This window comes from Fusarium redolens, assembly GCF_020744475.1.
Source record: "Fusarium redolens strain MPI-CAGE-AT-0023 chromosome Unknown BKA55scaffold_8, whole genome shotgun sequence".
NCBI classification, from domain to species: Eukaryota; Fungi; Ascomycota; class Sordariomycetes; order Hypocreales; family Nectriaceae; genus Fusarium; species Fusarium redolens.
Window position 1 is genome coordinate 567,987 of NW_025763671.1, and position 14,682 is coordinate 582,668.

A 14,682-nucleotide genomic window follows, 5' to 3' on the forward strand; every position below is an offset into this window, starting at 1 on the left:
CGAAGAATGATAAAGAGCCGTGAGGCTCGAGTTCTCTCACACAGTCAAATCGTCAAACTGTGAGACAAGCTCGCGTATCGTCCACCGCCAAGCTTCGCGATCTCTGGATCCTCGGCCGATCCATTTCTCGCACTTCTTTCTCCACCGATCTTCTTCTTCTCGTTGTCGCCTGATAAACTCGGGTCCAACGTCAAATTCTTCGCCGACGAGCCACTCATCCTTGATGTCGCTAACACGACCCTGGGCGCCCTCATCGTCAGCAGTATTATCTTCCAAGTCAGGAATATCCTTGAAAACGTCTTCGTCATCTAGCGCGTCAAACCCATCCATAGTGTCGCTAGTCTCAGAAGTCGGCTTAGCAGGATTATCAAGTTTAAGCCAGCACATGTTCTGCGGATCAAAAACCATGCCACCAACAACTTGAACACCCTTCGTGGCGCTGATATTAGTAATGAGTGCAGGGCGAGGTGTTGACGTTTCCTTCTCGCGGGTGTTGCTTGACACAACTGCTTTAGTAGGTGTTTGTACAGGGGGTTCAAAAACATTGAGGGCGTTCTCATTGCCTTCCCATCTGTATGTGTCTGCGTTGTAGAACATGCCATTCACCACTGTGTCTTGTTAGCGATAGTTTCAACACGAGCGTTAGTAGACTTACTCTTCGACTCTTTACCACTATTCAGGTTTGAAATCAAATGAGGCTTGGTCTGCTGTGGTCGCTTGTGCTTTCTCGATCGAATATTCGACTGGGGGATGGTAGGAGTCAGATTGCCTCGCGAGGAAAGGTGAGCGACACGCTGGGAGTTCAGAGGCGTCAACGGGCCGCTGCTAGGGACCCGTTGAGCCAGAGCAGTCTCTCGGGCAATTCTGCTTGCAGCAGTATCACGAGCAAAGTGAGGAGTAAAGGATGGTCGAGGGGTAGGAGGTATTGATGGAGACGTGGTAGTGTTCCTGTCTGGCAGAACGTTTTGATACAGCTTGTTACGCAAAGCAACCTTTGGTCCTGAGCTAGTAGGTTGCTTCAGGTACTTTGTCTCGGTCTCTTTGGATGTGGGTAAATCATCAAAACCGTCCAATTCGTGACCATCGCCAAAGTTCTTCTTGTTCTTTGGCTTGCTCAAACGCTCCCAAGTATCGGCAGTAATGCGGTGGCGATGGTTTGGGCTGGGTGATCGCATTGTCGACCGGGAAAGTGTACGAGAGCTAGGGCGTAGGTCAATAGAACTAATAGAATTGTCTGAATCATGTCGACGGAATCCACGAGTCTGCTTTGTAGCAACGTGCTGCGACTGCGACTGAGAAGCTCCAGCAGGCAGAAATGGCAGGTGAGACTTGCGGACAGTTGCCGGGCTATCTGCCGCGCCATATCGCTGACGTTCTGTGGGCGTCTTTGGCCTCACTCCTGACGATGGTCGATTATTTTCCGACCTTGAAGGAGGTCTCTCATGACGGTAAGAAGGCTGCTTGGCCGGAGTGTTCTGTCCCCGAATGGCAGGCAGGGAGCGTTTTTGTTTCAGTAGCTGGGCACTAGTGGTTGTCGGCTCAGTCCGAAGTGAATTTGTAGAGGTGCGAAGATTGACTTCCCTTCTGCGTGGAGTGGGCGGCAGCCCATGAGATGGTGAGGTCGTAGTAGGAGTTGGCAGGCTGACGATGGAGGATTGGGATGAGTGGCCCAATCTGGAATGTGAGCGACGAGTGCGCTGGGGGATAGGGCCGCCGCTCTCGGAGACAGGCTCCAACGATGTCGAGTGTGTTCGTTCGTGGTGATTCAACCGAGGTATCCGTGTTGAATTGAGTGGTTTGTGTGTAAATGTAAGCGACACTGCCGCTTTGGGTCGAGCCGGGCTCGCCGGTCGTGTTTCTTTGACTCTGACATTCTTGTGCAGAGTGAGCTTGCTCGAATCAAAGACATCTCCTTCACCGAGGTCAAGGCCATCAAGAAAATCAGGCTTATCGGCTTCAGCTGCCGGGATCTTCTTTGCGGGTACAATAGGTTCTTCGGAGATGCGGTTGGGCGATCGACTCTTCCGCCTCTGTTGAAGCCTCTCAGTCCAGTTAACAGGCCCGGGGGGGAGGACAAGTCCATCAAAAGTCTCATCTTCACTTTCAGCAGTGATAGAACTTGACACACTTGGGCTAAGCGCAGAAGCCGCGGAGCTTCGGGCAGAACGCGCGTCTCGCCTAGTGCCACCATATCGAGTGCCTAGGCTTCCTTCTCCCCAGTCCAGATCCTCTGACTGGTTGGAAGGTGTCTTGGGGATCTCCTTTCTGGTGGAGAGTTTAAGTTTTCCGTCTGATGGAAGCTCAAGATCCATCTCAAAATCATCCTCTGGGTTGGAGGGTTTGGTTTCTCTCTGAGGAGTAGGCGGTGTGATAAAAGAAACAGGTTTTGGAAGTTGACGACTCTTAGAGGCTCTAATAGTGTCGCCTCCGTCTCCAAAAAAGTCATCATCGTCATCAGCGTCTTTAAACCTATCCAAATTTATGGCGGCAGAAAGACTGCTCGTGGCAGACTGAATAGACTGCATGCTTTGGATAGACTGAATTGATTGAGTAGACTCACGTCGATTGACTTTGTCAAAGGGAGAAGTAGGGGGTGAGTTGCCCCAGCTAATAGGGCTAGTATGTGTAGATGATCCAAAGCTGACATGCCGCGAGGTCTCGGGAGATTTAGGTTGCTCCGGTTTCTTCATCTTTAGACCTTGTGAGGAGTCGGGGATCTCTAGGTCGTTCTCCCAATCGTCTTGGATGATCTTGCGGATTTTTCGTCCACCAAGACGTTTGATAGTACCTCCCATGAGAGCAGAAGATGGTACATTTGATGGTAATGGGATGCCGGCATTTTGGGCTGCGGCGATGGCATCCAGCGTTGACTTCTCGTCATCTCCTGGGATATGGACATGTTGCTCTTCTTCTCCTTCAAGTTCAGATCTAAATGAAAAGTGGGATGACCCAGAATCGCGCCGCCTTGAAGAGGATGGTCGCGAAGGATTGTTCGTGGCAGTAGATGGGCTGCGGAAGGATAAATCGTCGCCTTCCACCACAAAGTCATCGTCGTCCCAGTTTTCTATGCCGGCCTCGACGGGCTGTCTGGGCTTAAGTCGTAAGGGTTCCATGGTAGTGAATGTGTTGTTATGTGTAGTACGCAATCTATCTGCTGAGGCCAAAGTTTGGCAAATAGTGTTGGTTGGCCTGGCTGTTGGGAACGCGATGTCAATTGCGTGTAGTCATTATTATCAATGACAATTGTTCCCCGCATACGATAGCATATCCTTCAAGCGTGACAAGACGGTTGAGGAGGAAGCGGCGTCAAGAATAGTAGAAAAAAATCGACAATCGTAGGGAAAGGTTTCGCGAATGCTGCAGATGCGTTTGTAGTCGCTTTGTGCGAATCGCTGATCAAGTATTCAAATGTGGGCGGAGAAGCGAAATGTGGTGACAATAGTAACAAAGAAAACTGTCGCCAAGTCGCCGTGTATTGCGAGCGGATGAACAGAAAGAAAAAACTAAGATCGACACAGGAAAAGCTCGTTCGAAGAGGGGAACCGAATTTGATATCTGTAGGTGAGGATTTTTTGATGGTCGAGAGGGTGACGTGCGAGACAGGATGCAAAGGTCAGGAATGCGGTCGGCGGTGGATGAGGTGGATTGGTTTGTTTAGTTTGGTGGGTGACTGAGGTGCCCCCGACTGCCTGTCTGTGAATCACAATGCACCTCCACTCCACTCCAGCTTGGTAGAGAAATGGAAGGCTGGGGGGTTAACTCTGAGCGTGGCTGGAGGTGGTCCCCGCTAACTGTTAAGGGACGTGCCCACTGTAGCCATCAGTTGCTGGGTACTGCTATCGCTAGGTCAGCTCTTGGCTGCTGCGCTATTTAAGCACTACGCCAGAATGCTTACAGACGCTACACCTGAAAAGGTCTCTCTTGGACGAACCAGAATGTGACCAGACCTTGGAAGGAAAAATCGGAGGCAGGTTGAGAATTGAGAGTGGCTTCACGTGACTATCGTTGCACAACAAGTTTAGCTGCGAAAACAATGAGTTTCTTGTCTGTGGAAGCAGAACCGTTTGTAGTAAGGGGAACCGCCCGATTGGCCGAACCTTCACGCGTCATAGTCGCGACAAGTCGAAGTTTTCTTCATAGGACGTCACCAGTTTGTGTTTGGTGGCTGGTTGATCAAGCGCCAGCTCCGTCAGCTTAATTCAGCTCGTTTTCCAAGCTTTTCGCCTCCATATCTTGTGCCTGGCGTGCCTGGACGATCTTGGGTGATCTCACAAAGCTAAAAACCTGAACAGACAAACAGACAGGTAGCATACCCTGGCTATTAAGATGATGATAATTTCGTCGTCCCCATGCCACTGTCCCGCATAGATTAACCTCCCTCCAACATGTCTCGTCGAAAATATCAGTACACGATTATATACCGGCTTCCTACTCCACCAGTCAGTTCTAGGCACGATATCATGCCCGAGATTTCTGAAGTTGAAGCTCGTCAAGGGAAGGCCCCTAGTAAATGTTCCAGTTGTAAGATGCGTCTTGCAAGACACAAATATCAATAGGCTCTTTTACGAGATTGATACATCCAGGCCTCAGACTTCTGGAATGGGATCACAGTTACGAAAAACGCCAACATTATTTTTCATATTTCGCCGATATTGAGTTTTACAATGGTATGCTGTTGATAGACTGACATAAAGAATCATCAAAGCTCATATGATGAACACTTAGTAAACTAACCGGACAAAGGCCAAAATCATAGGTCCCTCCTGATACTACCTAAGGTAGGCTTAGCGGCAGGTTCCTGAAGCGGATGGCCATGTGGCCCAGAGGTGCCCTGGAGCTGCCCTGAACAGGCATCGCCTAAAATGGGTTGCAGCCTGCAGCCAACCGCTTCATTGTACATGAATGCATTTCGTGACTGGCTCCAAGTGGAACGGCTGCCTACACTTAAATCGACTTATTAAATAACGAAGGAGAAACGTAAACTCTAACAACCAAGAAATTCCTCTTTCTCTTATCATTCCCTGACTGTGGGACGATCTTTTCAAGCCACGCCCAAGCCCCCGATATATACAATGTATGAAAAATAAGCAGAGAGCTTCACAGATCTCTCAAAGAAACGGTCCAAGCACCAACCATCAACACCGTCTTTCACAACTACAAAGAACCTGACGGCGTAATACCGAAACCCAGTTCGAGTATCTCTATATAATACACTTATCAATACCATCACACCCTCGTTCATTTTATAACTCTTCTCTCATCAGACATCCCCTCGGCGCTCGAATCTCGCCCAGACTGGTTATATAGCTCCAAGCTGATACGTGCTTTGATACTTAATCCAAAGCCCCCATTCCTCAAATAAGCCAGCTTTCAAACACTGATCTCCTCGGCCCGTATACCGTGTCTCACTCGCTTCTTTGACAAGGGAGTTCAAACGCTCCATCAAGATTCTTCCCGGGGCGCCCCGTCATCTGTCATCATTCCACCAGCCTCGATCTGAACCCCAGGTCTCGACAACCGCACGAGTCTCACTGGACCCTGTCTACCGGTACCTACCTTGTTCCCAATGGCTTCTCAAGTTCGAGTCCTCAGGTTCCCCCGGAGTGACGACAAGTCTTCCTTTGTCCTTTTGCAAGCCACACCCAAGGGTTCAAAACAACTTGATCTGAAGCTGGTGGGCACTGAAGGAGAGGAGCCGTATGTCGCATCATGTAAGTCATTCCATTACCCTCCCTCCAACATCGCAATCTGGGAGACCCTTGTCTGCAATCTCCAGCACTGGCGCGAATGTGATCACCTTTTCGATCCCTAAATCTAACTTTGTTGATAGTGAAACATGATAAGGTCGTGTCTCTCCGTGTGAAGAATTGCCCTGCTTCAGAGAACGAATGGCAGCAGATTCTCGAAGACTTGTTTCAGCAGGAACCCCTTCCAGATATTCAAGCCACAGCCACGGTCCAGAGTAAAAGGTCTATCTCAATCACCATTCGAAAGGATATACAGGGTATTACTGTAAGACCATGATGCCATTCTAAAACATAGTCTCGTTACTAACCGTTTTAGCAACGTCTGGGCTCAATCACCCTCAATCATGATCCAGACGAGGCCATTGAGTTATTCGATTGGTGTGGTGCAGCGGTCGAGTCCTCTGTCTCAAGTAAACAGACTGCGGCCAACCTGTCGGCCAAATCCTCCGAGTCGGAGGCTGCTGTGGCCCAGCTTCAGTTGCAGTTGGAAGAGCTAATCAAAGCGAAAGATGAGGATGAGACAGCGCTGCTAAGGAAGTTTAGGGATCTCCTAAACGAGAAGAAGGTCAAAATTCGCGAGCAGCAGCAAGTATTGGCAACACTATCAACAAATCCCGGCATGGCAGGCCAATCGCAACCTTCACAGGTTGTTGAAGCCGAGGTTCAGCAACCGAAACCAAGGAAGCCTGCTCGTCAAGCTGGCAAGTCAAGGGCGTCGAAAAGAAAGGCCCCCGCGTCAAGAAGAGTTGAGGAGTCAGATGACGATGATGCTGTTGACACAATGAGCGTCGACCTTAAGCAGGAGGCCGAGGATACGGATCCCGGAAACACCACAGAAGCGACAGCATCCGTTGATAGCGATGACGGAGATGACGATGGGATTGACTTAAGTTCTCCTCAACAGAACAAAGCACAAGCCGCTGTTTCACGAGGAAAGACTTCTTCCAAAGAAAGTGAAAGACCGCCGCCACCTCGAGCTCTCCCGTTCGAGACAAAGAAATCAACAAAGCCTACACCTGCGCCTGCGACTGCAGGGAGCGATACCGAGTCCGACGATGAGCTGTGAATGACGGTTGATGACATTTTGGCGAAATAGTGCTGTGCATTGTTTTTAAAGTTTAGGTATATATATTTCATGTGTTAGTTGTTACATGGCCGATATCGGCAAGCCACTATATCTGTATATTGTTTGTTCTCTCACAACATACCAGATGCAAGATGGACCAAAACAAATGAGGTCACGTCTTTCATATACATTCAGTCGTCATTGATGTAATGAATTGCCGTCTATTCTGTATTGAGCATACGCAGCATGCATGAGTGCATTATAGTGACATCAACTAGCCTAGCGTTCAACTCAAAAGCAAAACACAGTCAACCAAGGCGGGCTTGTTAAGGAACACAAGCCAGCAATGAGCATTTAATAACTTACAAGCGTTTTGAATTTGGGGTATTATGAAAAAAATAAGGAATATGTCTCTCAAGGACATCTTGGAACAAAGTTCGAGTGTTACAAGGTCTACTATAAGGTAGAGAGTGCTCAGCCGAATCTAGAGTAACATCTTATACGTATGGTCTCGCTACTAACTGTTACAATTGCGAATATTCTACAACCCACTTCATATTAATAATGCAATACTACTTAGTAACTTATCTCCTCTTTACTCCATTCTCATACATGTCGTTATAAATCACGGAATTGTCCCGCCGCAAATCGCCATATCAAATCCGAGGGTGGGGGAGGAGATCAAGTATCCGTACAAGGAAGGGGGACCGCCTATTTAAGCCAATGCGGCTATGTGCCTACTATCCGCGGCAATCACTCTTCTTCATCAACCAAATTCCTCGTTCTGGACTCTGAAGATCTAATCAATTCATCCTTGAAACACATTCCTCACTCACTAAAATTGAGAAATACCGTCAAGATGGGCATTGTCGCTACAAAAGATGTCCCCACCTACAAACTCAATGACGGCAATGAGATTCCGGTTGTAAGTTTATCCTCTTTCATTCCGAAAGAACCATGAACAGACCAAATCATCTTCGGCACGGAACATGGCACTCATAATCATTAGCTAGCTTTCGGTCTGGGAACGGCTCAGTACAAGAAAGACCCCCAGAGTGGACTTGACCAGCATGTAGTCGATATCACCACCAAGGCTATCAAGACTGGATATCGTCATCTAGACGGTGCCGAAGGTGAGCAGAATAAAGTATTAAGGCATGGCTACAACTGACAGATTTACAGTCTATGGCAACGAAGAGGAGCTTGGACAAGCCATCAAGGCTGGTGGTGTTCCTCGAGAACAGCTCTATGTCACCACCAAGATCCCTGCTGAGAAGAAGGGTTCTGCTATTGACTCTTTCAATGTTTCTCTCCAGAAGCTGGGACTAGAGTATGTGGATCTCTACCTGATTCATGGCCCTTGGTTTGCCGAAACCGACGAGGACCTCCAACAGCGTTGGGCTGAGCTGGAGCAGATCAAGGAGTCTGGCAAGGCCAAGTCTATCGGTGTTTCGAACTTCCTCCAGCCGCACATTGAAGCTATTCTCAAGACCGCCAAGGTCAAGCCTGCTATCAACCAGATTGAGTACCACCCATATCTCCAGCACGGTGATCTTGTTGACTTTCACAAGAAGCATAGCATTGCCGTTTCTGCTTACGGCCCCCTTACTCCTATTGTTACAGCTAAGGGCGGACCTGTCGACCCTTTCTACACAAAGTTGGCCGAGAAGTACGGCGTGACAGAAAGCGAAGTCGGTCTTCGATGGGTCATTGACCAGGACATCATTGCACTCACAACAAGCAACAAGGTTGAACGACTTGAGGGATACTTGGCTAAGCTACCTAAGTTCAAGTTGACACAGGATGAGATTGCTGAGATCTCTAGACTTGGTGCCAAGAAGCATTTCCGTGGATTTTGGAGGAACAAGTTTGATGAGAATGACAGGTCGTAGTAGAAGGCTTGATGTGCTGTTTGATATTTTATGTCAGATACGTATAGAGAATTGCTTCAGCTGGGCGAGTTACAATCAACATGATGATCACAACCTCTCAATCAGCTCCCAAGTTCAGGGCTTAGCTTTGACGTAAGGTTCCAAAGTCCTAAGTTCATGTCGACTGTTTAACTGCATCATCATGGTAAGCGACTTGCAGAAGATACAGGGTAACTCGCCAAAGACCAAAAGCCGATCAAGTGATGGGCCAATGCAAGGCTCTTGGACTTGATTGATTTATGGTAATCATTTTGATTTCACGTACTCTCTTCTATCATGTAAATGAGGTTGAATAGCGGCCCGGTTCCGTCTTACATGCGTCCGAATAACCGGGGCCTGGTTTACTGAAGAGTCAGTCCTGTTAGATCTAGATCGTGGGGCGGCACCGAAGCTCCGGAGCGTAAACCAGAGGTGATGTCAAGAAAGACGATGATAACCGTCAGTAATTGCCACTTTTGTCAGCCAAACACCGTCACATCACCATCAACCATTGAAGTGTCGCCTTCTTTAATGTGTACATAAATGATTCCAAATGCTTACACACTCCCTATAAACTCATCTCTTCCCCAAATATAATATCCCGCCGTTGATGCTCTGTCGCAACGCCCTACGCAGAGCTGTCCCGCGCTCACCACCAGCATCACATTTACCAAGACTCAAGCAAATGGCTGCCCATATTTCTAACGGCAACGGCGCATTATCGCCTGCGTCCAGCTACGAAGGCGCGACACTTGCGGATCTTCCCAAGTCGTGGCATTTTACCGAATCCCTTCCCGCCGATTCCATCTTCCCAACGCCTGCCGACTCCCACGAAACCCCCCGAGATCAGATTACACCTCGGCAAGTTCGTAATGCCGTATACACCTGGGTCCGGCCTGCTGAACAGAAGGATCCGGAGCTCCTAGCTATTAGTCCAGCTGCTTTGCGCGATTTGGGAATCAAGTCTGGAGAAGAGTCCACCGACGACTTTAGACAGCTAGTAGCTGGGAACAAGTTATATGGCTGGGATGAAGAGAAGCTCGAGGGTGGATATCCCTGGGCTCAATGCTACGGAGGCTTCCAATTCGGACAATGGGCTGGTCAACTAGGCGATGGCAGAGCTATTTCTCTTTTTGAGACTACCAACCCTGCCTCTGGCGAGCACTATGAGCTTCAACTTAAGGGTGCTGGCCTGACACCTTACTCCCGGTTCGCCGATGGAAAGGCCGTCTTACGATCCAGTATCCGAGAGTTCATTGTCTCAGAAGCACTCAACGCCCTCAAGATCCCCACTACCAGAGCTCTATCACTTACTCTTCTGCCAAATTCAAAGGTTCGTCGAGAGACGATTGAGCCAGGCGCCATCGTTTTGCGTTTTGCACAGTCGTGGTTGCGTCTTGGTAACTTTGACATCCTTCGAGCTAGAGGAGACCGTAAGCTTATCAGACAACTGGCCACATACATCGCCGAGGATGTTTTTCGTGGTTGGGATAAGCTGCCAGGTCGACTTGAAGAGCCTGATGAGCCTGCCAAGTCACTGGATCCGAAGCGTGGAGTTTCCGCTGAGACTATTGAAGGAGCTGATGGTTCTGAGGAGAACAGATTTACGAGATTTTACCGTGAAGTTGTACGACGCAATGCCAAGGTGGTGGCCAATTGGCAAGCGTATGGGTTTATGAATGGTGTTTTGGTAAGTTGTTCATAACTCCAAAATAGAAACCCTGCTGACCCATAATAGAACACGGACAACACCTCGATCTATGGGCTATCGATAGATTTTGGCCCATTTGCTTTCATGGACAATTTTGATCCTGCATATACACCCAATCATGATGATTACACCCTTCGTTATAGTTACAGAAACCAACCCACCATAATCTGGTGGAATCTCGTTCGTTTTGGCGAGGCAATCGGTGAACTGATGGGGGCGGGCGCCAATGTTGACGATTCAACCTTCGTCAATGAAGGCGTTGCTAAAGAACAAGAGGCTGAAGTAGTGGCAAGGGCCGAGAAGCTTATCACACAGGCTGGAGAAGAGTACAAGGCAGTGTTCCTTGCAGAGTACAAACGACTCATGACCGCTCGTCTGGGTCTGAAGACACACAAGGATTCTGACTTTGATATCCTTTTCAGCGAGGCTCTCGACACTTTGGAGGCCCTGGAACTTGACTTTCACCACTTCTTCCGTCGTCTCAGCAAGATCAAGTTGCAGGATATCGCCACGGGAGAAGCACGTAACGAGAAGGCGTCTGTCTTCTTCCACAAAGAAGGCCCTCCAACAACTATTTCTGAAGAGGATGCCAGAGCGCGTCTTGCGATCTGGCTTGAAAGCTGGCGCGAGCGCATCATCGAAGATTGGAAGGATGAAGGAGAGAACGTCTCAGAATCCAAAGACAGGGAGAGAATCGAGGCGATGAAGTGTGTGAATCCCAACTTCGTGCCTCGCGGCTGGATCCTTGATGAGCTTATCCAACGCGTTGAGAAGGACGGTGAGCGAGATGTGCTGAACCGCGTCATGCATATGTCCCTCAACCCATTTGAAGATCGCTGGGATGGCGAGACATTCGATGGAAAGACATACAATGGTGATAAGGATGAGGAGCTTCGATGGACAGATGATCCCCCAAAGACCGAGCGAGCTATGCAATGCAGCTGCAGTTCATAGATAGGTACCAGATAGACCCTGAATGGAGACACGTACACCTGCGGTTCATGCAAAATCTACAACTATCCTAAGTATTTAGTTGGTGATATGTAACGACCGGCGGTAAGAGGCAGCGGTCATGGAGATTAGTTACTCTCCCATGCTTCCATAAACGGCGTGAATATTGATCTTGAGCACAAGATAGAGGAAGACTCGACTGAAGCAACAGCTCTACCGAAGCAGATCTGTTGCGCAAGCTCACCTACAATAAAGTGTGCCCGTGTACAATTAATTTGGTAGAAGAAGAAAAATTCAAAAAGCTCCGGCAGCAAAATGCAAAATATGAGGTAGGACCCAGTGCTGTGGCCTGAGGCAAAAATAAAACGACACTGACCAATGAGCATTAACGTAAATTAATCGCGGACTAGCGCCACTAAATCCATCACCCGAACAGCAGGTTCCCTTTCAAGACGTCAACGACTGAGCATATATTCGCCGCCAGCGACCCTGCAACCCTTTTCATCTTCCCTCCGTCAAGGCGACACGATGCTCCGAAATTCTCTAGCACGTTCGGCTTGGCGGACGAGCCGGCGGGCGGTCAATGTCTCACGAACCTTCGCGACGACAAGCCAGCGCCCGGCCGAGGTGGAGCTGACAATTGGTGAGCATCTTTGTGCATAAAGCCATTGACAACGAAACAGAGGCTAACATTGATACTAGATGGAAAGAAGGTTTCGATTGAAGGTATGATGGGTTGCTTGGGTGTATTCATGGACGCCTATTGACAGAATTGTAGCTGGTTCTGCTCTTATTCAAGCCTGCGAGAAGGCGGGCTCAACAGTCCCTCGGTAGGTCAAGACGATCATGCCAAGTTAAAGTAACCTAGCTAACTATCTCTAGATACTGCTACCATGAGTACGATACCCTCGAATCCTCCCACGATCGACCCATCGCTGACAATGCTTCAGGAAGCTTATGATTGCCGGTAACTGCCGAATGTGTCTGGTGGAGGTCGAGAGGGCACCGAAGCCCGTTGCCTCTTGTGCTTGGCCTGTACAGCCCGGAATGGTTGTCAAGACCAATTCTCCTCTTACCCATAAGGCCCGTGAGGGTGTCATGGAATTTTTGCTAGCCAACCATCCCCTCGACTGTCCTGTTTGTGATCAGGGTGGTGAGTGTGATCTTCAGGACCAGTCTATGCGTTACGGAGCCGACCGAGGCCGATTCCACGAGATTGGCGGCAAGCGAGCCGTCGAGGACAAGAACATTGGCCCTCTGATCAAGACTTCGATGAACCGATGTATTCACTGCACCCGATGTATTCGTTTCTCCAACGATATTGCCGGAGCTCCGGAGATGGGTTCCACTGGCCGTGGTAACGATATTCAGATTGGCACCTACCTTGAGAAAAACCTCGACTCCGAGATGTCTGGTAACGTTATCGACCTCTGTCCCGTTGGTGCTCTCACCTCCAAGCCCTACGCTTTCCGAGCTCGTCCCTGGGAGCTGAAGCACACCGAGTCTATCGACGTTCTCGATGGTCTTGGTTCCAACATCCGTGTCGACTCCCGCGGCCTCGAGGTCATGCGAATTCTCCCCCGACTTAATGACGACGTGAACGAGGAGTGGATCAACGACAAGACCCGATTTGCTTGTGACGGCCTTAAGACTCAGCGACTGACCATGCCCCTGGTTCGCCGTGAGGGCCGCTTCGAGCCTGCTGACTGGGAGGAGGCTCTCACTGAGATTGGTCGTGCTTATCAGATTAAGAACCCTCAGGGTAACGAATTTAAGGTTATTGCTGGTGCTCTTACTGAGGTTGAGTCTCTGGTTGTCGCCAAGGACATGGCTAACAAGCTTGGCTCCGAGAATCTGGCTCTCGATACCCCTACCGGCAGCCAGCCCATCGCCCACGGTGTTGATGTCCGATCCAACTTCCTTTTCAATTCTCAGATCTGGGGTATTGAGGAGGCCGACGCAATCCTGATTGTTGGCAGCAACCCTCGACATGAAGCTGCCGTTCTCAACGCCCGTATCCGAAAGCAGTGGCTCCGATCCGACCTTGAGATCGGTGTTGTTGGTGAGACGTGGGACTCCACATTTGAGTTCGAGCACTTTGGTACCGACCACGCTGCTCTCAAGTCTGCGCTCTCTGGTCCCTTCGGAGAGACCCTTAAGAATGCCAAGCGACCTATGATCATTGTTGGTTCCGGTGTTACTGACCACGCCGATGCTAAGGCGTACTACGAGACCATTGGTGCTTTCGTTGATAAGCACGCTTCTAACTTCCGAACTGAGGAGTGGCAGGGTTACAACGTCCTCCAGCGTGAGGCTTCTCGTGCTGGTGCTTTTGAGGTTGGCTTCACTACTCCCTCTGCTGAGGTTGCCCAGACCAAGCCTAAGTTCGTCTGGCTCCTTGGTGCTGATGAGGTGAACGAGGCGGATATCCCCAAGGACGCTTTTGTTGTCTATCAGGGTCACCACGGTGACAAGGGCGCTCAAATTGCTGACATCGTTCTTCCTGGTGCTGCCTACACTGAGAAGGCTGGTACCTACATCAACACTGAGGGTCGTGTCCAGATGACCCGAGCCGCTACCTCCCTCCCTGGTGCCTCTCGAACTGACTGGAAGATTCTCCGAGCTGCCAGTGAGTTCCTTGGCGCTCCCCTCCCTTATGACGATGTCGCCATGGTCCGAGATCGTATGGTTGAGATCAGCCCTGCTCTCGCTGCTTACGACGTCGTCGAGCCCGTTGCTCTCCCTGCTCTGAGCAAGGTCCAGCTTGTCGACCAGAACAAGGGTGCCCAGGTTACTGGAGCACCTCTCAAGAAGGTTATCGACAACTTTTACTTCACAGATGTTATCTCACGAAGGTATGTGAACTTGGTTCATAATTCATTAGATTTCCCTATTAACATTATGCCTAGCTCTCCCACAATGGCTCGCTGCTCAGCGGCCAAGGCTACCGGTGACCCCAGGACAAACTTTATGGCTCCTGGCATGGAGGAGGATAAGCCCATGGGCCAGGTCGAGTACGGCGTATGAGGTGGTGGCTGCAAAAGAATAGAAATATTTGCTTTGTTTTTATGCGTCTTGGAAGTTCGTGGCATCTGTACATATAGGACGTCGGACGGAGGCTGAAGGTAGATGAGTTGAATACCTAATTCCTTCACTACGATGTGCACCTCGTTAAATGATTCCTCATGGCAACTTTCGCTTCCGATTCGGGTTCGTGAGGAACATGAACATCTCTTTGTCGCGATTGACTTCTGACGCCCCATTGACATACTTGATGGTCTGAGGTATGGTATGCTG

The 14,682-nt window shown here is 49.5% G+C and overlaps 5 protein-coding genes across 5 annotated transcripts; 4 read left to right on the plus strand and 1 right to left on the minus strand.

Moving 5' to 3' along the window:
• Positions 1–36: 36 nt before the first annotated feature.
• On the minus strand, positions 37–3,113 carry BKA55DRAFT_511279 (uncharacterized protein; the record flags this gene model as incomplete). The annotated part of the gene is made up of 2 exons (XM_046187690.1): positions 37–608; positions 656–3,113. The coding sequence occupies 2 exons, from the start codon at positions 3,111–3,113 to the stop codon at positions 37–39; spliced, it is 3,030 nt and encodes a 1,009-aa protein (XP_046049145.1).
• A 2,453-nt stretch (positions 3,114–5,566) lies between these two features.
• BKA55DRAFT_690066 (uncharacterized protein) lies at positions 5,567–6,813 on the plus strand (the record flags this gene model as incomplete). The annotated part of the gene is made up of 3 exons (XM_046199443.1): positions 5,567–5,711; positions 5,831–6,012; positions 6,064–6,813. The coding sequence occupies 3 exons, from the start codon at positions 5,567–5,569 to the stop codon at positions 6,811–6,813; spliced, it is 1,077 nt and encodes a 358-aa protein (XP_046049146.1).
• Positions 6,814–7,825: 1,012 nt separating this feature from the next.
• On the plus strand, positions 7,826–8,705 carry BKA55DRAFT_511381 (NADP-dependent oxidoreductase domain-containing protein; the record flags this gene model as incomplete). The annotated part of the gene is made up of 2 exons (XM_046187704.1): positions 7,826–7,946; positions 7,996–8,705. Coding segments are annotated over 2 exons (831 nt in total), but the record flags the coding sequence as incomplete, so codon positions are not given.
• Positions 8,706–9,408: 703 nt separating this feature from the next.
• BKA55DRAFT_690068 (uncharacterized protein) lies at positions 9,409–11,388 on the plus strand (the record flags this gene model as incomplete). The annotated part of the gene is made up of 2 exons (XM_046199444.1): positions 9,409–10,413; positions 10,462–11,388. The coding sequence occupies 2 exons, from the start codon at positions 9,409–9,411 to the stop codon at positions 11,386–11,388; spliced, it is 1,932 nt and encodes a 643-aa protein (XP_046049148.1).
• A 525-nt stretch (positions 11,389–11,913) lies between these two features.
• On the plus strand, positions 11,914–14,412 carry BKA55DRAFT_690069 (uncharacterized protein; the record flags this gene model as incomplete). The annotated part of the gene is made up of 6 exons (XM_046199445.1): positions 11,914–12,028; positions 12,088–12,111; positions 12,164–12,215; positions 12,268–12,282; positions 12,336–14,240; positions 14,295–14,412. The coding sequence occupies 6 exons, from the start codon at positions 11,914–11,916 to the stop codon at positions 14,410–14,412; spliced, it is 2,229 nt and encodes a 742-aa protein (XP_046049149.1).
• Between the last annotated feature and the right edge of the window lie 270 nt (positions 14,413–14,682).